Source organism: Bacillus rossius, chromosome 15 (genome assembly GCF_032445375.1).
Source record: "Bacillus rossius redtenbacheri isolate Brsri chromosome 15, Brsri_v3, whole genome shotgun sequence".
Taxonomy (NCBI): Eukaryota; Metazoa; Arthropoda; class Insecta; order Phasmatodea; family Bacillidae; genus Bacillus; species Bacillus rossius.
In genome coordinates, this window is record NC_086342.1 from 15521616 (window position 1) to 15548870 (window position 27255).

The following is a 27255-nucleotide window of genomic DNA, read 5'->3' on the forward strand; positions in this document are numbered from 1 at the left end:
CAGTTATGGTTGGTCGTATCAAAACACGTTTTAGAAAATATTTTGGTATTAATCCTACGAGTTATAATACGTTCAAACGGATATGATATTTTCCATATTATTATTTTTCTGTTTTTCAAAAATCTTCCCCGTTTCTATCCCTTTGGTCGGATATTGCCCTGAATGCACTCGACCGAGATTTTCCACTATTATATTTTATGCATCAGTTTGGAAGTGATTTGTGAAAAATCGCGGCAGTTACCGTGTCCACAAAATGTGATATATATAGATGTATAAACATTTGAGTTTACGATGGTTTTGGGGTCTGTGGACCATGAAACGAAAAACTATATAATAATTTTCCGGAAGTCTCACCGTGGTAACGGGCTATAATAGGTTGTATGTCTTTGGATTCTACTAAAAATAAAAATGAAATTAATACTATTAAAATAAATGTTATTATGTAGAACTCTTGAAATTTTTTTAATCCAGTTTATTTACATAAGGCATAAATATTGAATGTCATAAAAATAATGTTTTCCACTAATATATACAATGTCAACATCTATAATCATTCACTGCTATCTAATGTTTAAATAATATTCGCTTGTATATGGCACTTTTGTGTATGTAGTCAAAGCACAGACATACTACTATTTATTTGTAATAATAAAGATAACGATACAATAAAATAACTAAAAATAGCAAAAATTGTTTTTTAGGTCTAGTTATAATTACAAACTATTATATTGGTACTAAAAAAAGTCTTACAATTTTCTGTAGTTAATACATGTATAATTTGTTCGTTCTCCTTACTTGAGGCTCACACAATAAATATGGATAAAACAATTGAGCATTCAAACCAATTTATGCACTACCCTAAATATCTTTAAAATTGTTAGCAAGATAAGATATACCTAAAAATGAATTCTGCTACCTTAGTTACTTATGCATTTTGTCAACATTAACTTATTATATAAATTACAAGGCAACTAAAAATTATACATATTACTATGCTCAACCAGTAGAACATAAATCTCATCATTACAAAACATTTAATTCTGAAATATATTTTTATTTATATATATTTATATTTATATGCTAATCTTGCTAAAACATACTTTTGTATTATTTTAAATATTTTTTTTTGCACACACAAATTATTCTTCCACAAAATATACATAAGTATTTACAAATTAGACTACATGTTTTAGGAAGCATGTATCAAGGCGAATGAAAATAAAAAACAAAAACCAATATATTTTATGTCTTTTGTTTTTGACAATTAAAAATTCTGGTGACCAAACTCTTCTCTTGCAAGTAGCTGATAAATCTTGATTTTTGTATTGAGTTTCCGTTCATTGCTCAGTCTTCTTAAAGGTCCTAGGAGACTCATACAGAAATGTAAGTCTTCATCATATGAGTTAGCAAATTCCTGTAACAAATGCAATTCAGTCAAAAAAACAAATATTCTGTGAAGGTTCAGATAAAATCCTAAACTGTCTTGAATTTTTATTACACATATAAATTAATATATTTTTTTAATTATTCCAATTGTCTTAACAACAAGAATATTATCTTCTGGGTTAGTAATAATTATAAAGCAACCAAAAAAGGGAAAATAATGTAACCCAAGTCTACTGGCATAAAGCAACATAACTAGAGCACAATGATGAAATCTAAAGTACACAGAACTGTACAATCTAGCCTTACAGAAAAATAACATAGGGAAAAATTTGCCTCTTGCATGGCCAAACTAGCATGAAGCTTTAGCGTGCAAGTTCTCCAAAAACACTACAATTCGTTCGGGGCTAAATTAACAATTTATAAAGCACAGTTTAATTTATTCCGTGTGATACCTGCAGTCCCTTCGATTCACATCTTAAATGTTACTTACTGAAACTATGCTGTAAAATGACTCTCCTCCTCTACATTACCGCGACTGTGCTGTAAAAAGTCACCTCCTTCACACTACCGCGACTATGTTGTAAGAAGACACCCCCTCTACATAAATGTAACTGTGCTGTAAGAAGACACCCCCTCTACATAACTGCAACTGTGCTGTGAGAAGACACCTCCTCTACATTAACGCGACTGTGCTGTAAGAAGACACTTCTCCCACATTAACACAACTGTGCTGTAAGAAGACACCCCCTCTACATAACTGCAACTGTGCTGTAAGAAGACACCCCCTCTACATAACTGCAACTGTGCTGTAAGAAGACACTTATCCCACATTACCGCGACTGTGCTGTAAGAAGACACTTCTCCCACATTAACGCAACTGTGCTGTAAGAAGACACCCCCTCTAAAAACTACAACTAAGTTGTAAGAAGACACCTCCTCTACATTAACGCGACTGTGCTGTAAGAAGACACTTCTCCCACATTAACACAACTGTGCTGTAAGAAGACACCCCCTTTACATAACTTCAACTGTGCTGTAAGAAGACACTTCTCCCACATTAACGCGACTGTGCTGTAAGAAGACACCCCCTCTACATAACTGCAACTGTGCTGTAAGAAGACACCTCCTCTACATTAACGCGACTGTGCTGTAAGAGGACTCGCCTGCTTCACACCAGTACGGCTGCACTGTAAAAGCACGGCGCCGTCTGCTGCAACAGGACTCACCTCCACCGCATCGCTGTGTCCGGCGGCAGCGCCGAGCTGCGACTGCGCACACTTGGCGGCCGCAGGTGGGGGTACGTCGGGAGGGAGGACCGGCTTGCAGTCGACCGCCTCCCCCTCGGGGGACTCCTGGGAGGGGTGTCGCGCGGGCGAGGGGCACGGCGCCTGCGCCACGCCGTCCAGGAAGGCCATGGCGCGGGTGTGCACCCACGGGTAGCGCCTCTTGCGCTTGCTGGCGCCGCTAGCGCCCTGCAGCTGAAACTGCTTCTCCTTGCGGTAGCTGTCGCGCAGGTTCTTCCAGCGCAACCGGCACATTTCAGCTGCAACAGCACAGGCACAGGCCTTCTGCGCTGAGGACAATGTGCAGATGCAGGTACCAACGTTCAGTACCCATAACCTTTCCGGATTGTTAGTGTAGAGACAACTACAACGTGGGTTGGAACTACCACGTAAATGTACCTACAACACATGTTACCATACAAAAATGTGGTCTTAGAATGTCTGGTACTGAAGTTTGATTGTAAACCTGTTACAGAACGGTTCTGTTTACATTTCAGCAAGGTACAGATAATTTAGAATGCTGACTTACGATTAAGGTAAAAGTGCAGCTATACTTAGCAGGCTCAGGACGAGGGACATACAAGATTATGGTAGTTTCCGAATCACTTATTTTCTGCCAACTCGATGCTCATTGATTAAAATTCTTACATATGTTAAAAAAGGGTTTCTTGGATGTTTGAGTTTTTAAGTAAAAGAAAAAAATTATCCCCACTTTATTAATCAAACCATAAATTATACTATATATTTATGAATAATTATGTGTTTACACATGCATCTGAAATGTCTTACTTTTGTCCTTAGTGACCAGTATAACAGTTTCATCACAGTACCTAAACGCAACTAAAATACGTACTCACATACACATATATGTCTACACATACACTCGTCGAGCTCAATGTAATTTATAAATTTAAAAAAAACGAAGAAAGGTGGTATATTCCAGTACTTAAGTGACCCAAACTATTAGGCCTTCTTTGTTTATGCGGCACTCGGAACTGGCTAAAAAATTATTGTGGAAGACTAATGCCATTTGGAGTTACAGTGGCTATATTCCTTTCATAATGTCAGCAGTTGAGTTTACTGACGAACATTCTATTACAACTGAATGCTTTTGAGTGGGCACTGAAGAAATTTTGGTGCCAGGGTTGACTCATACTTTTTGCTGAATGAATAATGTTTTGGGTCCTGGGTTGAGTCTATAATTCCTGCTGAACGAACAATGTTTTGGGATCAAGATTGAGTCTATAATTCCTGACGAATGAACAGTTATTTGGCGTCAGCTTTGTGTCTGTACTGCTGCTGAACGAATAATGTTTTGGGGCCTAAATTGATTTAATACGTCCTGCTGAAAGAATAATGTTTTGAGATTAACATTGAGTCCATAATTTCTGCTAAAGCTGCTGTACAGGCAATCTCAGCAGTTTCATAAGAGGGCATATTATGACAGACAAGTAGCGATCTTAACCTATTTCTTGTCTGAAAGGAAAATATAACTTTATTTTTATTCCCGGAGTTAAAATTTGATTAGTGTTCTAAGCAATACATTATTTTTTTTTCCTGTAAAAAGGGTCACTATCATTTTGCTGAGCAAAAAACTTCAATTACAAACCATTTGGTCAATATTTGAGTATAAATGATTATTTTCACTGATAATATTGCTGACGAGGGTTTCACAAATGAAACAAATGACAGGTAAATAACACTCCTAAATGGTTTGAAGCTTATCAGGAACCTCGAAGCTCTCAATACAAAGGCCAAAATGACAGTAGATATAGACATTGCCACTGACTAGGCCACAATAATTTATGGGCGTCTTCAAGTTTCTGTTTATGGGGTACGGAAGGGAGGGAAGGATGGAGAGAGGGTAGTTAACATATCGAAATGTTTTCTAGAAAATTAGGTCTTCTAAGGGAGTAAATAATTTTTTGGCCACCCCTTGCAGTAAGAGTTGGTCGTAACAAAAATTGGTGCAGACAAATGTTTTTAGATAGTATTTAAAATGTTCAAAATAACTTATATGTATTTCATACTGTGCCTACTAAGAGAGTTACGCATTTTTTTTGTCCATCGACCCCTATCGTTTCCACTCTTTGAGTTTTTGGCACCACTCTTAGGAGAAAGAACAAGAACAAAAAACAACTTCAATATTTTTCATATAACAGGAGATACTGTAATTTTTCTTTTTCTTAAAAAAAATTCCCCATTTCTAATCATTGTTCCTAATTAACGAACTCGACTGAGACTTTTCATTTTTATATTTTGTGTATCAGTCTGGAAGTAATTTGTGCAACATTATGGGGCAGTTATAGTATCCATAAAAGTTATTTTTAACTTTTCAGTTGAAGTTCATTTTGAGGTGCGTCTAGGAAACCACGAAACGAAAAAATAAGTAGAAATTTTCTGGAAGTCGTATCATGGCACCGCCTGTAGTAAGCAGACTTTCTACGAAATCTAATTTTAAAAAAGCAGAAGCTAGGGTCTGGAGCAAAACTCCCTTTAAGAGGATTCATCACAGCTGCTGTGTATTGCAGTGTCTCATAATCTTCTCAAGAATTTAACTTTTTTTTTTTTTACTATTTACGTGCACAGTAATATTTCTAGATTATTTTGATGTCGATACTGAGAGAGTACCATGGAAATTGCATTTACAAAATTAATTTTTGTGGGCCGTCGCATGAAATTATAATTTTGTACTTAGGTGCATTCCCCCCCCCCCCTTTTTTTTTCGGTGAGACGCACAAGGTTTGTGGCTGTAAACATTTGATGTGTTACTAGGAAAGGTTCTGCCGCTGTACGAAAGTTCAGCTTTGGGATGTTTCATATCGTGGGCTTAATGGAAAAAGTCGGTAAGTCCAATTTCTGGAAAAAGACTGTTAGTTCACTTACCAAATTTTGCTTGCATAGAATAGCGTTATAATGGACTTGCCGAAATAAAGCTAGAAGAAAACGTCCACAATCATTCATTATTTGGACTTCCAAACGTTTTCTTGGCGAAGATATTGCCCTTACAACTTCATCTGTGAAGTTAACTCAAATGGACTTACCAACTTTTTCCACTAAGCCCACGATATATTAAAAACCTTTGAATCCTAAGAGCAAAAATCACCCCGGCCCCAGCGACCTCGACATGGCCTCAGCACAGCACGCACTAAGACGCCCGGAACGCTTCAGCGATGACATCGGCTGTGTCAGACTCTTCAAAAATTGTGCCATTTTAAAGTTTAATAAATATGCAACAACGTTTGCTAAAGTTTTATGCTTGCTGAAATCAAAATACAAATTACAAAAAACATGAAGGGCCCTGTCTTAAAAATCATTTACGCAAGCGTTGTATATTTCTTAAACTTTAAATAACATATTTGTTCAGAGTCTGCAATAATGGATTGGATCGCTAGAGAGGTCGGGTCGTCGCAGTGTGTACTGTACTGGGAGTCATGCTACTGTCGTTTGGGTTTAGAGCGTTTATCTCTCAGGAAATAAAGATCTGACTAAATACATAAAAAAATATCATTAGTAAATAGCTTCAATTAAGTATTGTAAGTAGATGCAAAGCGAGCTTGTTTTTTTCATCACTTTACACCAGAATAACATTTCCTTATGATGAGAAATACAAAAAATTCATTCGCTCTGTGAGCACTTTAAGTGTTTTTCACGCCGGGCTGTTCACGTTTATGTAATCTGTATTTTCATTCTTTGCGAATTTGAGTGAAATACTTTTTTCCCCCTAATAATATTGAATATTTTGCCTACTTAGTATGACATATTAAAAAAAATTTCACTATTTCACGTAATATAATTTTTTTGTAGATTATTTTGGTTTGGTGTATTGAAAGCTTACTATATAGTAAATACGTTTACGGCATGCATTATTGTGGAACACTGCAAGAAGTTATTATTGGTATTATCGGCTGGTTCACGGTAGAGAAAAAAAAAGGGGTATGGCTGTATCATGGACACGGCCATGTGTTGTATGTGAATACGTGTACGTAACAGGTAATATTTTCTATACAAAATATAAAATACGCTCGGCCTTATTCATTCGTTTACGTTCCCGGCACTGCTTCACTCGGTCAAATGGTGTTTTATCGGTATCATTCGATTGCTTTTGGGAATCCCTTTCCAACCATATACGATCTCTGTATTTGGATTTGGCTTTTCGACGCGTGTAGACCGACATTATGTATACTTATTTTAACACCATATATATTCACTGTAACTATTTTACACTAATGTTTTATATTATGTGCAATCGATAAATTTTGACGAGAGCTGACGATTGAAACTCAAACGAACGTCGTAGCTTCTCAGAGTCAAAAGTTATGGAAATCTCGAAACGCAGCGAAATGACCTCAAAATGGCGGCGCTTCCCCCTCCACCGTGTGCGATGCGTCACAGTCCTCACTTAGCGTAAAGAATTTTTTGATCCTTTAGCTATCCAGTGGTGTAATTAAATTTTGGACGGAGATGATAAATATGTAGCTGCAACACCAAACTGTATCCCCGATTTTGTTAGCATTCGTTTTTTGAACTGCCTCTTACTATGGAGGCAATTTTAAAGACGTATTCACGTATCAATAAAGGAACCATTTCCTTCTCCCGCTGCCAGGCCGCCTTCGACCACTTTGTCCTAGTCATTGTAAGAATGTAGAAAGAAACCTTCCTAATCCTCCTCCTTTTCAGACTACCCGCTGATTTTACAGCTCATCCTCGCTTGTCTTGCTACCCACTGGGTTCTTAACATTCCCCTCTTCATTTCTAGGACGAAGAACTAGCCGAAAAGCAAAGCAGAAAAATTTTCGCTATGATGAATCAATCCTCTTTTCAATAAGGGGTTGCCTTTCAAGTCTCATACGAAGTTCATTCTAATACACGCAAAGAAAGGAAAGGTACAAGCGCTATAAAGCAACTTCACTTTTTTTTCCTTACCTTATTTTTAATTTCATGAATACCTTTATCTTCATTGTTCACACAAGATATTCTGTAGTATTAGATTTTGTCCGCGAATTCCCTCAGTTTGTACGTTTTAAAGTGATAACAGTTCGTAACTTACATTTTGATAATTTATTAGACGGATCTAAGTGTTTTCCCACAGTACAACGGATGTATAATCAGGATGTTCACACAGTTCTGTAAAAAAAAAAATCTAAAGCAGTAAAGAAAATCCAACCTTCACCATCCCCATAGCCGGCCTAGTTCTCTTCCAAATTTATTTCAAACAAACCTTGCATACGCCATTTTTATAGTGTATTACTATGCAATAAAATACTATTGAAAAAAAAACATTTTTACTGTATGGGTGATACTAGACTGCAGCATATTTTTCACTCGAATCATCACTACTAGGGAATTTCCATGACTAAGACAAACTGTATCATGAGCTTTTCCCCTCAAATTGCATCACCAGGCAATTTTCATGACTTATCTAGGATTCTAAGTACGAACCATAACTTTTCTTGACCAACTACAACTTCAAAAAATAGCCCCACATCCAACATCATACAGATCGCCACTGATTGGCAAAACAGCCCAGACAACCAGAAGAAAGGAAGGCTCTGATTGGCCCACAGCTGCAGCCAATCAGGAAGCACCTTCCCCTCTGAAAGTATCTTCTTGTATAAAGGCAGGATAACTTGTAAGAACCACAGTAGGTAACTGCTCCCTGATGACGGCGACTGCAATGTCGACCGAAACGTCGGTGAATTACTCGCCAAGGACGCGGCTACAACCCAGAAGCCATAGCTACTTCAGACAAACGGCCGCGAAAAAGCCTGCGAACATTATCAATTAACAACTTCCCTGTATTCCAGAGACAGGAGTAATCACGAAGGGGGGCAATCACGCAGTAGTTGGCATCACATGGCCGGGCGGGGAGTCACGCACGGCGCATTCCTCACGCAGGCGAGACGCGGAGGCGCGCGCGCGCACATGCCCACGCGTCTGCGCGCCGCGCGGCCGGACGTGACGTCACGTCGGGCCGCGCGGCGACCACACCTTCCCCCCCCCTCCACCGCGCTTCCCATACGCCGATAACACCCCGCCCACTCCCTACTACGCGTACGGGACGGCCCAAGGTTAAAAAAAAAAAAAAAAACATCGTTCCGTTCCGCCAACCTACGGCCAGTGACGTAACTGCGTGCGTGCCTATCGACGCGACGGGACGACTAACTCAACAACGGCTGCAGACGGAAAAAAAAAAATGTCTTTCGCATCCACGGCTACGTGATTCAGCTCCGCTACACCTACTTACTTTGTAAAGTTCATGATAATAATATGAAGAAAAAAAACAACAAATCTACTTTTTATTTGGCATCTCACGGAATATTTACTTCATTTACATTGTTTTGCTGCACTGTTCTGTTATTTCTACGTGAAAATTCTGCTCCTTAGGTTGTAAATACAATGAGCTAGTTGAAAAATTGCACAACTGACCATTAAAATAAGAGGCAGTGTTAACATGATCTTTCGGAGAAGAAAAAAAAACCCATCCCATTTCAGTTTCCCAACCACTTAAAGTGTAATTTTGGTTTACTTGATGAAATGTTGCAAATTTGAAGATAAAAATAACATTAAAATTTTGCTCCGGACGTATACAAACGAAAGCACAGTACCCTCAATTTTTTCAATATAAGTTTCAAAATAGATTTAAAATAAATGTTTTATATCAAAATAAAATCTACAGCTTCGAGCTTGGGAAAATTTTGCACAATTGACTTGGATGATAAAAGAAATCCCCACATTTCCCCTATATTAAGCCTATTTATTCACTCTGCACAAAGTACGGACAACGCCCGGTACTTAAGACTAGTATTATACAATAGTTTAAAATCATCCCCGCAATATGCATACCCCCACACACGCTCAATTACGTATCCGTGGGTAAACAGAGAGTAAATATTTTTCAACTAGTAATCTCAGTTCTTTCAGACTTCTTCCCCCTCCCACTACGATAAGAACATTATATCTCTGTGCGTCAATGTCCATCCTCTGGAACGTACATGATTGGCTAACATCAAAGACGTCGTGAGGGAAGTAGGATCACCTAAAGGAATACGGTGAAGGGATTGGGGGGCGGGGGGAGATCCAGACATCATCAGAGAGTCCCGATTGAGTTTCGAGTATTTTTTTAATGCGTGAGTTTACATTTATAGTAGGAGAACCATTACAAGTCCACGCCCACAAGACCCCATCAATGTTTCTGCAGAGTTCGACTGGAAAGTCGCCAGTGATTACACAACCACAGCCGCTTATGTGCATGTGTAATGTCTGTAACCGCATATCTGCTGTATTCCTGTTTTCACGTTCTTTTAATTTCTTAATGTTAATAACTTATGTCTGTTTATGTTCTTAAGTGGAAAAAAAAATTCTGGATTTTAGTTCTTAAAGCCAGTAGGTTAGGTAAGTTTATGAAGTATGACTTTTAAGTAGTTGTGTAGTAAGTACTGTGGTCGAGTGTACGAGAAGGCTGAAAGCCTTAACTTCGCTATTAAATTATGGAGGGGATTGGAAATTGAACAGTAATAAATGGGAAGGGTGAGGGGGGTGGGAAACAAAATATCTGCCCCAGGGCACTTGGTGTCTCCCGCCGGCCCTGCCTGAAAGAATGAATGCATTCGGGTTGTTTCGGCTACCGGCAACGTCCGCCACGCTTCGCACTTATGAGACAGCGGCCGGAAACAGGAAACAGATACCCGTGTTGCGGCGGGACCACGGCGGTGCAAGGGGTGGAGGGGTCTGATCTGTCGCCCTCAAAATGCATGGCTGGCGAAATCCCGGGCGTTTTTTTGAAGAAAAAAAAAGAGGAAGATAAGAAAAAAACCTATTCATTGGGGATTTTTCCAGTTCGCCTCAATAAAAACCAGGATTTTTTTTTTTGACATTACCTGCGGTTTTATCTTCAAAAAGTCGGCATGTTGGTGGTTTTCCGAAAATTATTTTTTTTAAAAGAATAATTTGATTAATTTAAGCACATAGAAAACTTTATATTTAGTTATCTAAACTTAGCTTTTTTTAACATGAAATATTATTTTTCTAATACTTGCATGAATTTCCAAAAGGGTTGGTTATCTACCATAAGCTAAAATCAGCCTGTGTTATGTACTTTTATGTGCATCTGTAATGTTCATACTGACTTTGTATGTTATATTAATGATAAATTGAAAAACTTGTTAGTTTTTTAAATTAATTTTTATGTATATTAGTAACGAAACAAACTGGGTTTTTTTCGTGGGTTTTATTGAGAGAAAAAAACCACGGTTCCGGTACATGGTTGCCAACACTGCCACTATGACGACGCGGAGTCGATTCTCGGCGGTAGAAAAATTAATCTTTTATTATTATTATTATTTTCTTAGCAGATGAGCGAAAGTTGCCGTTAGCTGTTTTTCTTGTTGGTTTTTCTGTGGGTTCTTTCCTTTCCCACAAATTTAGCTTCGTCTCTTAATTCCTCGTTGTCTTTTTAACGAGCCTGATTTCATTTGTCACGGCGACGACGTGGTCGTTCATGACTTAAATAAAACAATAGGAGTCTGAGAACTGGTCAAGATATTCGGTAGGTGCCATGTGTTTCTCGCGAAAAAAGATTTTCCGACCAGAAGTGCGTTAAAAAACTTTGTAGCTTTGTGTGTGTTTCGTGGTTGGCTGGGTTTAGTTCAGGCAGGCCTACGTGCGTATACTGTCAGCACACCAATCATAGCCAGCCAACCAGCCAGCCAGCTAAAATGGACTTTTTCTTGCAGACGGCCGCCAATTACAAGGAAGCAACAGCTAGCGCGGGCATACCTTAGTCTAATGCCCCAAGCAATTGGTCATGGTTAGAGACCCGGAAAATTCGCGGGTTCAATGACCTCCAGGATGGACTCAAATATTCTCTACACACTCGGGCAAATGCGAACTGTTCATTGGCTGCTGACTTGTGAGTCGTCTCGACTGGGTGTCCTGTGATTTGACACTTCTTTGAGCGAGGGTCTCTAATTGGCCCTCATTACTCCAGATTAACAGTGAACCAATGGCAGAAGCAGCACTAAGGTATAATTATTTGAATTTTAGCATAACACGAAATGAACCCGCGAATTTTCCGGGTCTCTAGTCATGGTTTGTAGTGAGGATGCTCAGCATCTCCACCTGGGAAAACTTACGGAACACAGCATTTCAGACGGCGGTACAGAGATTCCAGCCAGGCACTAGAACAGTTGACTAACGCACCAACGTCTGTGCGAAGGTTTCTGTGTTTCGAACTCCACACTCCCCCTCGCAATCAAACCTAACGGTTAGCTAACTATATAAAAACGAATGTGTTAAATAGCTCAATATAATAAGATAGTAAGTAAAGACTGAAGGTCGTACTAGCGAACTTACTACACACAATAAGAAAAGACAAGAGAAGTATAGACCAGGAGAGAAAATATGTATGATTCCCAGAGAAGAAGAAAAAAAGAGTGAAGGGAGGCAAGGGCGGAACTACGTTAAACTTTCCAGTTTCTCAGTTACGACTGTACAACCGCAAGCGGGCCACATCAGCGAGATGTAGGTACATACGGCCATACGTATAGAAATTAATCTACAGTAAAAGCCCTATAACACGAACCAAATCTGGGTGAGACAGGACCTTGGGCATGCGGACACGGGCCCGTACGGATTAGCTCGGCAATTACCAGCTCTTCCGTGTACCCATGTTTATTTACGTTTCAAAGGCGTGAAAAATCGTTTCAAGTGCAAGGATATCTAGAGTAGCTAACATTACTTAGTGGTTCATCATGTATGTAAATCCAGAACCGCGTATAAATAAGTGGAGAATCGTTTCAAGTGCAAGGATGTCTAGAGTTGGTGACATTACTTGGTGGTTTATCATGTATGTAAATCCCGAACCGTGTATAAATACGCAGAAAATCGTTTCAAGTATAATGATATCTAGAGTTGCTGACATTACTTGGTGGTTTATCATGTATGTAAATCCCGAACCGTGTATAAATACGTGGAGAATCGTTTCAAGTGCAAGGATATCTAGAGTTGCTGACATTACTTGGTGGTTTATCATGTATGTAAATCCCGAACCGTGTATAAATACGTGGAGAATCGTTTCAAGTGCAAGGATATCTAGAGTTGCTATGGAAAATCGTTTCAAGTGCAAGGATATCTAGAGTTGCTGACATTACTTGGTGGTTTATCATGTATGTAAATCCCGAACCGTGTATAAATACGTGGAGAATCGTTTCAAGTGCAAGGATATCTAGAGTTGCTATGGAAAATCGTTTCAAGTGCAAGGATGTCTAGAGTTGCTGACATTAATTGGTGGTTTGTTATGTATGTATATCCCGAACCGTGTCTAAATACGTGGAGAATCGTTTCAAGTGCAAGGATATCTAGAGTTGCTATGGAAAATCGTTTCAAGTGCAAGGATGTCTAGAGTTGCTGACATTAATTGGTGGTTTGTTATGTATGTAAATCCCGAACCGTGTCTAAATACGTGGAAAATCGTTTCAAGTGCAATGATATCTAAGAGTTGCTATGGAAAATCGTTTCAAGTGCAAGGATGTCTACAGTTGCTGACATTACTTGGTGGTTTGTTATGTTGGTAAATCCCGAACCGCGTATAAATACGTGGAAAATCGTTTCAAGTGCAAGGATGTCTAGAGTTGCTGACATTACTTGGTGGTTTATCATTAGAGCCACGGAATTTTCGCGCTTTCATTTAGTCGCAAGCTAGAATGCAAACCTCCACACTGTCGCACTGTGTTCATGATTGGACCGCAGTCATCTGGACACGCCCCTCTACGACCGTGAGCCAACGATGCCCAGCTAGGAGAGAAGTAAGCGAATCAGGTAGTGCCAAATAACAAGGATAAAAATGTTCTCTCTAAGAAATCAACCAATGGGAAAGAAAACATGGGTCGAGCACACCTGTAACTTTGAATTCTATCCTGAGGCCAGAGGAATCCGCGAAATTTCCGGGACTCTATTTATCATGTATGTGAATCCCGAACCGCGCATAAATACGTGGAAAATCGTTTCAAGTGCAAGGATATCTAGAGTTGCTAACATTACTTGGTGGTTTATCATGTAGGTACGTAAATCCCGAAACGTGTATAAATACGTGGAGAATCGTTTCAAGTGCAAGGATATCTAGAGTTGCTGACATTACTTGGTGTGGTTTATCATGTATGTAAATCCCGAACCGCGTACAAATACGTGGAGAATCGTTTCAAGTGCAAGGATAGTATCTAGAGTCGCCGTGTGTCGCCTCACCTGGCAGGTCGACGGCGCCAGCCACCTCCGCCCACAGCAGGTCGCGGCACGCCTGGTCCTTGTAGCGGGGGTGCGAGGCGTCGTACAGCGCCGGGCGCAGCCGCACCTCGCGGATGAGGCGGCTCTGGTCGCCGTGCATGGCTCTCGTCTGGCGGGGGCAGAGGGGCTGCGCCGCCGGCAGACCGCCGCCGCGCCGCCCCGGCGGGTTGGGAGGCCCTCCTGCCGCGGCCCTAGAGGGGGCGGGGCCCTCCCCGGCCCGGCGTTGCCAGACGTCGCCCCGTTGCCGCGGCTGCCCGCGTGCGGCTACAGCTCGACTCATCCGTCCGTCCGTCTGAATCCCGCCGAGCTTCAACGTTCGACGGACCGATAACATTATAACCACGATAAATGTCTGGATCGCATTGTCTTTACCTGTTTAGCTGCTTCCGCATTATGCTTGTCTGTAAAGTCGGTTTACGGACGATAGTTGAACGTGACAACGTCATAACAAAACATTGATGAAATGATTGCATACTTTTATGAATAAAATTGAATCTTTTTTATTGAATTATCACTATTTTGTATGGATACAAAGAAGGAGTGAAATGATATCTACAATTTAATTGATACATTTACTTTTATTTGCACTCATTAATTCAAATGTGTTTATTACTTTAACGAAGAGATTATTTTAACTATAACTTTTATACATGTTTGCTATTTAACTTCTTCCCATCTGTGTTATTCTGTTAAGGATAGGACGATGATAGGAAAAGTAGGAAACGAATGGGAGTGTTTCAAGTTTAATGTGCCTCGAAAAAGTCAAATCGATGGTTGTTCCAATCGAGTGGAAGAGAGATAGATGCGGCGCAAGCGTACAATGAGCGTAACGGGACAAAGCGTAACGGGACAATGAGCGTAACGGGACAATGAGTCATCCTTTTTCGTGCGTGCAGCCGGCGTTCATCAATTTATTAGACGTTGTCACGTCAAAAATATATTTAAATAAATATTTTAGCGTTTTTTCTAATAATTCATAAGTGTTTTAGCGTACACGATCATCAAACTGGTAAATCTTTACATTATAATTATTCTCAAGTTCAAGCCTTTGATAGTAAATCGGCGGTATCCAAGTAGAAAGACGTTATGACGGACGGGTGACGGGTCACTGCAGATGTCGGCCATGACCTAGCGCAAGGATTCATCCCGGTATTTGCCTCCAGATATTATGTGACACCGTGGGAAACCGAATATGTGGACGCCATAGCGTTTAGAATTGCATTTATTCTTGGGAATGACCACAAATCTAATAATACTGTCAACAGACACTATGATATAGTCTATGAAAATATCGAAGCAAAAAGTTTTCATTGTACCCTTTAGTAAGGTCCCTCACCGGCCGTATCCAATTTATTATTTTATTTTTGGACTAGTTTTATAATAAAAATATGGACATTAATAAAAAAATGAATATTTAAATTTTTATTAACGTGTATTTTTAGATGCTGGTCAATACATTTCAATTTTGTATTAAGAAACCTTCAAATATTTCACTAATTCATAAAATAACGCGATTTCGTCTGCTTTTAATCGTTAGCATTCATAAAACTAACTCGAAGATAATCTGTCAGGAAAATATCGACATTTCTTAAGATAAATCAACAAAACCTTCGTCGAAATTAAAGTTCCAGTTAGGCTTGAAGCCTGTCCAAATTCCCCCCCCCCCCCCCCCCCCCCCCCCCTTCACAAAACCCATCTTTTATCTGGGGACCATTACATAGCCCCAGGCCCTTCGATGGTGCCATTCACCAAAATATAAGGGTCCCGCAAATTCAAGGGCTGCTAAGCTCATAAGAGGTGAAACTTCACAGACACAGGCATAATCTTTATTTCATACACATTCAACTGTCGTTGGTGCAAGCTAATGTATTTCCAATAGATATGAAACATTTGCGATTCGAGATTCTTCAGGATTAATGAAGGACGGTAAAATCACAGGTTACGTGCTGTAAAATTAATTACACAGGAAAATTCAGATACTAGTAGTGTTAAGAAGCTACAGAAAAGTGTGTGTAATGTGCAATTGAGGTATCAGCAGCCATAAGGCCTCGCCACACCCAGTTGCTTAGTGTCGTAATTGAAGTGGCGCTGGAATAAAAATGGCATCAAATAGCAATGCATTTATACCACTCTTATTTTGATCGTTACCCTTGAATGGCGTCATCACCTCGACTTAAACCACCGTCTGTAAAGAATTTCCACCTAATGTTTATAATAGCTTATTCACTTGGAGGATGAAACTAAACAGTTAAGTAACAATGGAGGTTCACAATCGCAACAAACACAGCGACAGAAAAACCTGCGAGGAGTTTTACTGTTGTCTCTACTTTAATCGTTATCCCCACCAACTTCACCTCTATGCCATCACCAGCAAGCAAGGAGTTACCTCCAACTCCCGGAACAGACTCACTTTTCGTTACCCTGTGATGAAGTCATCGTTCATTTTTACCCTACCCGGCCCCATGTTGAAACCAACATGGCGTCTTTCACCTTTTGCCCCTCCCCGTTAAGTAGGAGGTTTTGAATTTTGGCCTGCAACGAAAATAATCCGCGGAATTTTTCCGCGTCCATACGTCGAGTGTTGTTGACTCCTGTTCGGAAAAGACACGTAACGCCGACGGTCAAATGACGTCACACACAACCTTCGCCATTACCTCAGCGGGCCGCCTGAAGCGTGTCATTAGTCATTACCGACTCTTTAACGTACGCGGCCATTTTTTTCCCTTCATCTTTTCAAGACGGCGATGTTTCACGTTTCGCGCACGTTAATGCTTTACTACTTTCTATTTTTACGCCTCGCTGTTATTACACTTTCGCATAAGCCGTCCGCCTCGACCGCAGTATGACGCACGTCGCTGTTTTGGAAGTCGCCTCTGACTCGGAACACGTCAGCAGTTTTCAGTACTCTCTGACTAAAAACCACACCGAGAACTTTAAATGTGTCGTTTCAAGTTTATAAAAAAAAATTGGTTGTTTGTAAAGTCGGTTTACGGACGATAGTTTAACGTGACAACGTCATAACAAAACATTGATGATATTATTGCATGCTTTATGAATAAAAATGAATAATTTTTATTTTAATAATAAAAGAATAAATACTTGAAATTATACCAGTAATCAGATTTTTAAAATGCAAGAATAATTAACCTTTATTGCCGAAATTGTTGTTGTAATAAGCAATGAAAACCACATTAACTTTTCGCTTCACTTTATAAACAGTCGAGTGGAAGAGAGATAGATGCGGCGCAAGCGTACAATGAGCGTAACGGGACACAGCGTAACGGAACAATGTGCCTAACGGGAAACTTTTTCGTGCGTGCAGCCGGCGTTCATCGATTTATTAGACGTTGTCACGTCAAAATTGAAATTAAACCTGAAGAACGGACAAAGAAAAATGAATACAAACACACGGAAAACAAGACAAAACATTGCCTTGTCTCAGGAAGCATACTGTTTTCGCCTGTGCTGTCGTCGTTGTGTTTCCCCAGAATATCTGCTTTGTTATCATCGATTGTCGCCGTGTCGTCCGGGGGTTATTATTGTATGCCTGTATTTGCTGTTCCTGTAGCAACTGTCTCGTCGTTCTTGTCAGCCAACTGTGTTCGTCTGAGCTCTGATGTTCTTCTGATTCCTTCCACGAAATTATCTTTGCTGTCCATGCGTTTAACATTTGACATCGGCTGATGTTGGCTTGTTTTCTGTGCATTCGTATTTCTCTGTTTGTCCTTCATGCAGAGCGAACCTGCAATGGCATATGTCCTAGACAGTAGGGTCCACTATTTAGTGTTTGCCTTGATAAAGCCTAGCCTCAGCTGGGTCAAGCCCCTCCCAAACCAAAATCCTGGATCCGCCACTGGTCGTATGTCCAAAATAATGTTTTTTAATAAACTCGACGCTTGCTGCGTGGTTATTCGTTTCGTGGGCCGGGACTACCAGCGCCAGTGCGGAGGGGGTGGGAACTAGAAGGCGACGTGTGTGGGTGGTTGGGATTAAAGGGAGGGGGAAGGGGAGGGGTGGGCGCCTCTCCCCTCCTCTTGCCGGCACCCTAGCGGAGCAGTGACACAGCTCAAGGCTGACCCGCGCCCACCAATCAGCAGCGCCGGTCGGCGGCCTGGCGCGAAAGGGCACAACGGACAAGTGGCCTCGAAAACTGCTCCCGCTACCGGAGGGGTGTCTCTTTACGAAAACCACATTTATTTAAGATTAAGCTGAAGGCGGATGAGTAGGGGCAGGCATTTTTCGCGAAAAAGTCTCAACGCCTATTAGTAGAGACTGGAAAAATTCGCGAGTTCAATGACATTCAGGTTAGACTCCACGATCCTCTGCCTACTTGGGCAAACGGCGCCTGTTGGTTGGGTGCTGAATTTTGAGGTGCCTCAAGTGAGTGGGTGACTTGTGATTGGATACTTCTTTGACTGATGGTCTCTAATTGGCCAAGAGTCCTACATATTAATAGTGAACCAATAGCAGAAGCAGCACAATGGTATGATTATTTGAAATTTAACATATCACGAAATGAATCCGCGAATTTTTCCGGTCTCTACCTATTAGAATACAAGGTACACCCGCGCTAGCGGTTTCTTCCTTGTGATTGGCGGCCTGTCTGCGAGACAAGTCTTTGCCGTATTTGACCGAGCCACTCAGGACGTGTTTGCTTTCGCACTGAATAGCAGTGATTGGCGTTGTTGTAAAAATCGATATGTACCTGAAATAAACTCACCCGATCACGAAACACAGACGATGCTACAGTGTTTTTAACTTCATCTAATCTCGGAATCTTTTCGCGAGATATGCATGCCCCTACGGATGAGCAGTCCCTGTTCTCGGATTTCGTTTTTAAACTTGTGTTTTTGTGAGAGTGAAAATGGCTGAAATTCTTGAGAGCACTCAAGGGACTAGCAATACACGTTTTTCTTCATTTCTTCGCCGTACAATGTTACTATCACGGCTCAGATCTCATACCTATGTAGTTCTCCTATGCACGACAAGAAGACTGCGCGCTAAGTCCACAGTCTTGCACTTAGATGCGATACCGCACTAGACGCACCAGCGATTGTAGCACTTACCATCCCGCCTCACTAACATGGGCCCCATAGAAGCTGTTTTTTTTTCACCAACTACCTTACCATGGGACAATTAAAACACCTTTGTATTGAAACACTTATAAGCACCGAGTTTACATTGAAGTGTTTTGAAACCTACTGCTACACTTGATGCCCTGTCTCTATTTAAGAGGTTCGTTATCATAAAACACACTATCTTAAATATGTGTATAAAAAGATTTCTCTAGTGCACTTTTTAAGTTCTAATTTAAATCACAGAAAAAACACAATAATTTTTTTTGTATAGCTAGGTGTAAGTCACGTTGAACATTTTAAGGGACCTACACAACATAACTAAGTGAAATTAAATGCAAACATTAAATTTTTCAGTTAAGTATTAAAAAGCCAAAGCTACTGGCAACGTCATTATATAATTAAACTTTATCTCAGTAAAGTCTATTTACATTTTTAGATACCATAATTATACAATAATAATTTAAACACCAAAATATTTTTTTTTCTTAAAGCAATTAAATTTGTCATGGAGTAGGGAGTAACAGTAAATATTTTTTACATTAAAAGGTTCAGTTCTGTAATTAATATAATTATCAATATGGGTAGTTCCCAAAATGTAAAATTATGACTTTGACAGCAAATTATATTTTAAAAAAAGTTGCAACGAAAATATTTTTAAAATGGAAAATAGTCACTTAAAAAGTTTTAACTAAAGAGATACCGAACACCCATATATATCTATACGCCTTAAGAGCATTCATTATTCCATCTGCCGCTTCAACCCTACTTCATTCTCAATATAGAATATAATTTCCCCTTTCTTTCTGGGGTTATGAGCAATGTAATAAAATGAAAGCAAAAATTCTAACAAATTGTACATAACATATGAGCTGCATGAGAAAAAACACGTTAATTTTAACATCAACAGATCAAAATACCTATGACTCAAAACGTACTGTACAGTTTGCACGAAAAGAAGTGATTAAAACGTACTGTACAGTTTTAACGAAAAGAAGTGACTATCATCCTGGTGTTAAAAAAAAGGGGGGGAAATACTGTCAAGTATTCTATGTGAGTCGCGGCATCTTTGATGGAGTCTAAGCTGGCGTTTCGGAATTTTGAAAAGTTCAATATATTTGTTGTGACTTTTTAAACATTTTAAAAATAGTGTAGTGTAATTGGTAGAAGTCAAAGCGAGTCACTCCCGGGTTGCTGAATCACCATGATAAGAACTAAAATACAATTACTCTAAAGATTATGATTAGGGCTAAGTATGTATTTTTCACGAAACGATTTCCAGACCAGCTTTGGTTAAAACTTCGTATCATTGTCTATGTTTCGTGGTTGGCTGGGTTTATATCTGGTACATGTCTACAGCCAGCGCTCCAATCACAGCCATCCAGCGCGGAAGCAAACATTCTGAAAGGCCCGGCCAAATAGGACAATGGCTTCTCTTGCAGACGGCCGCTAATTATCGTACAAGCACGGTACATCGTATCTAGCACGGATACACCTTACTGAAGTATAATGAGCGATCAGATTATTTCGCGAAAAGTACATGTCTCCAATGATGATATATCGCGAAAATGTTTGGCGCCAACATAATTATAGTTTGCAATCCACTGTGACCTCTTCTTTCTCCTATGATTGTCGGGAATATTTTTTTTACGTAACGTAGTTATTAGGGTGATTCACGGACGTTCTATACTGGAGTATATGTCTCCTCATTGGTAGAGACCTGCAAAATTCGCGGTTTCGATGGCCTTCAGGATAGACTGCACATACTCCTGTACACTCGGGCAAATAACGCAAGTTCATTGGCTGCCGACTTGTAAGTCGTCTCAGCTAGTTTGTCTGTGATTCGATCCTTCTTTGGTTGAGGGTTTATAACTGGTTGAGTTTCGTCAAGATGAACAGTAAGCCAATAACAAAATTATCTAAGAGGTATATGTGTTTGAATTCTAGCCTATCACCGAATGAATCCGCGAATTTTGCAGGTCTCTACTCATTGGTTTAATTAAATGCGGAACAAACTTATTTCGCCAATAAAAAGCCAATAAGAAAAGCCAGGTTGCAAATATGACAAAGTGTATTGAAGCCTATCAAACAGTCAAATATTCCCGCAATAAATCATCATTAGGGGCATGTATTTTTAGATTATTGGCGGAAAAAAATCTGAACGCTCATTAGACTGCAATAATTATGTCCGAAAAAAAAATTGTCTTCATTGTGATTGGCGGCCATCTGCAAGAGATGCCATTATTACCCTATTTGAACGGGCCATTCGGGACGCATTTGCTTCCGCACTGGATGGCTGTGATTGGTGCGCTGACAGTAGACATACACCTGAAATAAACCCAGCCAACCACGAACTACAGACAATGCTACAAAGTTTTAACACACAGCTGGTATGGAAATATTTTCGTTAGAAAATACACGGCCCTTATTATCATAAACAGCTATAGCTACTAAAACACTAAAATAAAAGATACTGCTATACGAATAAACTAAAATGAACTTACCTGATTCACTGCAGGTGATTAATTTTCTGCGACCGGCTATCTTAATGGCAAGTTGAATGATGACGAGTTCGAAGTCCAGTTCTTGGGTGATTCCAGAAATCATGAAGAGGACATTAGCTAGCGACGCACATGATCGCAGATAGTTTTAAGCCCGCTAGCAAAGTCAGGTAAAGTAAAATGCAAACAAAAACTTTGAAGGTTAATCAAACGGAAAAATACTTCGCTTCAAGTCACGACAGATCAAACAGGCCTTAAGAGTCGCACACCCTCGGCGTATGATAAATTGAAATAGACATTCTGAACGAAACTTCTAAACTAGGAAACTTGATGTGCTTCCTCGGACTTTTTACGAAGCTTTTTTTTAATGTCTGAATAATCTTTATTCTTACTTTACGAAAGAAGCTGTTTAAAGTAGGATCCTGCAAAATTTGCGTTATTACTTGGATAAAGGTTAGAATACATAAAAAAAAAAAAAAAAAAAAAAATACAGTATTTCCACCACACTCAAGGCGGTATAGGCAAATGTACATCCTTGTCATCTGTGATGAATAATATCGGATGTGTAAAAATAATAATAGGTAAGCCCACACTCCCATGGAGTAAGGAATAGTCACGAGAAAGCGTACTGAAGATGAAGATGAAGTTACTATTTACTTCACCCTCTTCACATGGCGAAAGTCAATACATTGCTGAAATGGTGCTTGACCATGTCTGATATGGTTAGAAAGTATAAATTAGAGGATGATGGGCAAAGAGCAATGACGCAGAAATTAATATTCAAAAACGACCAGGTGACGCGATTTTTCTTTTCCTTTTTTCTAACCTAACTAGAATTAAGTGTATTTGGGAGGGGTCTAGGAACGGAAGACGAAGTCCGCCTCTACGCCTAGTCATGCAGGATTCAAGCCGAGCAGGAGGGGCAGCATGCGTCTATGCTTGGAGGGTATTGGCCAGCCATAGAAGGACTGGTGCTATCACTAACTCCCCTATCTTAGCTCCAGACTATAACTAGTTAAGTTAGGCCCACTTAAAACCAGAACACACACACAGGGAAAACCTTGGTACCACATTACCGCGGGGTGCAAAAGTCGTCGGGTACAGGGAAAATACGGGTGGTCCAGGAAGAAGAGTTGTTGAGGTTAGAAAAAGATACCAGGTTTGTTTGACTCGAGCTCTATCGTGCTCCTCGGGAGTTGAAAGAGTTGGGAGCAAGTTGACCTGAGGGCAAAAAGAGTCGGTAACTTTTAATACACGAAGAAAACGCTATTTGTTTGGAAATGAAGATTCATCTGAAGATGAAGCTGCTATTTATTTACCATATATTGGAATACAAATTATGAGAGAACTTGATGAAGGTAAAAAATATAAATATTACTTTTTGACTTTAAACCACCTGTGGTATGCATAAGCTAACCTGTACTAGGAAACGATTGCAAATCTTGTGATTGTTAAATAAAGAACGCCAAATAAGTTATATTGAAATGTTTTTCCGCTTCAATGTCATCTATTAAAATATTACCGTCATCACCAAATGTAGCTTGATAACATATTGACTCCATCGTCAAAGTCGCGCCAAAACAACCAGCAGACGACTTGCCCTCGCAACTCTTCCTGGAGAGGAGGAGCATCGAGAGCATGACCTGAGTGACCTGAGAGCAACTTGCCCCCGCGAGTAAAACGACCATCCGCCACGCTGCTTCCGGAAAAGGGCGCCCCGAGAGTTGACAGGTCAAAAAGAGACCTCGAGTCAAACGAACCTACCGACCACTGAGTTAAGAGGCGCGAGCTTGGACACTGCCGTGACGCATCTCTCCTTTATGGTGTGTTGACTCAACAGGTACGCACGAGTCTACTTTCTGCAAGATCGGGACTACCCGACCACGTCACTGATGACGCAAACAAGACATGCCGTCAGTGTTTCCACGGCAAAACCAAGCGAGAGTATAATGCCACTAGAAAGCTTGTTTGCCCACACGTTTATCTTGCAGCCTAACCGGATCCTACGTCCCAAGTCGGTCCCTCTAACTACAGTCAACCGAAATGCATATCGACTTAACACACACATATATATATTTTTTTAATTTTTATCATCATCCTGTTATTGAAGGACTATTTCTGAAATATTAACACGATACCTTGACCCATTTCTTTTTTTTTTATTAGAGAAAAGATTTCCATACAAGCTGTGTGTTAAAACTCTGTAGCATTGTCTGTACTTCGTGGTTGGCTGAGTTTATTTCAGGCGCATATCTACTGTCAGAACACCAATCACAGCCATCCAGTGCGGAAGCAAACGCGGCCTGAACGGCCCGGTCAAATAGGGCAATGGCATCTCTTATAGACGGCCGCCAATCACAAGGAAACAATCGTTGGTGCAGGCATACCTTATTGCAATCTAATGAGAGATCAGATTTTTTTTTTTTTTTTTGGAAACACGCATGCTCCTATCGACATCTCCCTTACATTTGCTGTTCTGTCTCTAATATTTTCAACATATATTCATTTACTGCAATATAATGGGTGTATAAAGTTGCGCAGGTGATAAAATTAATTACGAAAACGTGCGCGAATTTGTACACTTAGTGATATAAATTTACAGGAACAGCGCCTAAACATTCGTACACAGAAAAACAATTCTGTACTTTCACAAAAGATTCCTTTAGAAACAAGTTGCCAAGAAATATTTTATAATACTACAAGGAAGATATTATAACTTTGTACAATACACTTTGTACAATGGTTATTTTGGCATATATTAAATACGTTTTTGTATTTGTTTATGTTTACGATAATTGGCACATAATTTTATATTTTAATTGGTGGTTCAATTAAAGAGCATACTTTTTTTAAACCATGGAAAATTGAATCAAATATTTAACAATCTGACTTTATTATATTTTACCGTGCTTGTTAATATGCGCAGTTAGTACTGAAAAGCTATTCAGGGAACAGTTTACACATAACTTAAACTATTGTAACTATTGGAGGTACTGGGACAACACAAAACATAAATGCCCGGGTAAAAATCCGATGTCAGTATTACTGTAGTGATATAGTTGTTATCGTGTAAATGTACATATATTATTTTACATAAACATTCAAGTTCAATTTACAACAAAAAATTACAGTGTAGTAAAAGAAAACTAATATGGCGTGAGAAACAGTGATTTGATGCGTTCTTAAATTGAGTCTTGCAACGGGGAATATTGTTTTAAAATAATTTCTTGGACATCCCCCCCCCCCCAAACAACCATCAAGAATGACCAATAATGATTAATACATAGTAACGCACGGACAAGCCGCAAAAAGCTTATGTCTTCAGCTAATATTATCTTTGAAAGATTTGTGCAATGGGAGTGCATGACTTGATGTAAGCTTTTGGACATACGCCATTGCTAAGCACATGTATGTCTGTAGAAGAAAACTACAAAAAATCCAAAAGACAAAAACATAAATTAAGCAAACAATTGCTGTTGTCAACAGGATATAAACACCACATAATATTCCATAACAGGAATATGGTCAACAAACAAAGAAAAACAAAGAAAAATGGACTAAGAGAACGAAAAAAAACCACGAATGATGACAGCACAAAAATACTGAACCCAAAAAAAATCAGCACAACCGTTGAAACGAGACAAAAACACGACAAAACGAAAAGATGAAACAAACACAATAGTTTTCCAAAACAGAAGAGAACGAAAAAACCCCCACAAATGATGACAGCACAAAAATATTTAACCCAAAAAAATTCAGCACAACAGTTGAAACGAGAAAAAAACACGACAAAACGAAAAGACGAAACAAACACAATAGTTTTCCAAACCAGAAACAAGCGACGTTTCGGGAAATGCTGTCTGCTCCCGTCCTCAGGCAGAGACGCACATGGTACGAAAACACAGGTGCGACTGTTTGTTGACCATATTCCTGTTATGGAATATTATGTGGTGTTTATATCCTGTTGACAACAGCAATTTTTTTGCTTAATTTGTATTTTTGTCTTTTGGTTTTTTTTGTAGTTTTCTTTTACAGACATACATGTGCTTAGCAATGGCGTATGTCCAAAAGCTTACATCAAGTCTTCAGCTAATGATAAAATCTTTACAGCAGTGGCACGTGTGCATGAAATCATTTCAAATAAATATTACCCATAGCAAGAATTACTTAAACGCATTAATGCCCGGTATGGACCCGGTATTCGCTAGTCAATTCGGAAACTTTAACCAGCCAGTTTTGGCTTTTTTTTGTTTTGTTCATGTGACTTATTAATATAATGGTGTTCTGTTCTCAAGGCCGTAGTCAGGTAGGGTCATTACAATGCACCTCATTAACATAAATTACGTATTTATCCCCGTGCGAAGCAAGTGCCACAACTAATGTTTAGTTTTTTTTTTCCATTCCGCCCACGTCACAACAAACAAGCGGTAATAGCAAACAGATTTATCTGACCGCGCGTTTCTGCCACGCCCCCATGCAAATGCACTCGGCGAGGGTCTGGACGACGAAGCGCTCTCAGGACGACAGACGGACGGACAGCGCCGGAAGCGATATCCCCCCCTCCTTTCCAGCTTCCTTCCGGCCGGCGCGGCTCCATGACGTCACGCGCCCAGGGAGGTGGACGTGACGTCACACGCGGAGGTCGTCGCTGGCGAGAGAGCTAGCTCCTTCCTGCAAACATCGGCGCGCCGACTGCGCCGTCCGACTCACTTTCCAACACGTCGATGCGTCAGGATTTCGACCAACTGCTTGAATTATATCGATACCGATTAAATATCGCCCCGAGAATATCGATATTTTTCGATATATCGGTATAATATAAGATACAAACTTTTACCCATGCTAATCGGGTCAAGAACCCCCCCCCCCCCTTTCCCCTTTCCAAAGAGGAGATCCAGTAACAACGAAAACTTTCGTTTACGATTAATGAGTAGGTATGGATCATGTATATCGTTCCCATCAACAACACGAAAGATATTCTGCGTGCGTACGCTCTTACACGAAACACACACCCGTGTTTCGCGCGCAGACGCATAAACGCGCAACGGTCCCCCGATCCTCCCCTCGAGTCGCCGGGAGGGGGAGACCACGGCGGGTCACGTGGATCTTGAAGAGGTAGAGAAAGGGGGAAGGCGGATGTAAAAACGCGGGAAGCGCGCACCAGTATTTTGGAGAGGCAGCCCACGCATGCGCAAATGGGAGGGGAGCAACACCCACACACCACGCAGCGTCACCCCAAGGACGAGCAGCCTGTGTTCCGTCGGAAGCGAGTCGAACATGATAGAAGACAGAGAGAGAGAGAGAAAGAAAGAGAAAAGATATAACGATAAAGAGACGCCATCATGGGAAATCCTTCTAACATGCCCTCATTTAGCTGAGCAGGAAAAAAAAATTATATAATAAATATCATGCGGATGTTAATCACGGCAAATCGTAACACCTCTTGACATTTCCAGCGCGCAGTGCATATGATCTGTCTCGCGAATGTTCTCCCGTCGTTTCTGACAAAAAAAAAAAACACTCGTGGATGATTGATTGGACTAGTTCTGCGGAGAACAAAGTATTTAAAATTCAAAGATATAATATATGGGGAGTGACAGCTTAATAACTCAACACGAAAACGTCATAAATTTAAACTACCTCACGACCTTCGTATTCGTGAGCAGGATAAACAGAAATTTCAAACTGAAACAAAACTTAACGTTTTATTGTCATACCAGTTTTCTTTAG

General features: G+C 40.1%; 2 protein-coding genes across 2 annotated transcripts in view; both read right to left on the bottom strand.

Annotated features, from left to right (window-relative positions):
* The window catches only part of LOC134539640 (uncharacterized), a 560732-nt gene that overhangs the window by 495959 nt on the left and 37518 nt on the right, over window positions 1–27255 (bottom strand). The window lies entirely within an intron of this gene.
* LOC134539604 (uncharacterized) lies at window positions 1112–14229 on the bottom strand. The gene is made up of 3 exons (XM_063381779.1): window positions 13911–14229; window positions 2613–2929; window positions 1112–1414 (listed from the first exon to the last, which is right to left on the bottom strand). Exons 1-3 carry the CDS (start codon window positions 14227–14229, stop codon window positions 1265–1267), a joined length of 786 nt encoding a protein of 261 aa, XP_063237849.1. The 3' UTR covers window positions 1112–1264.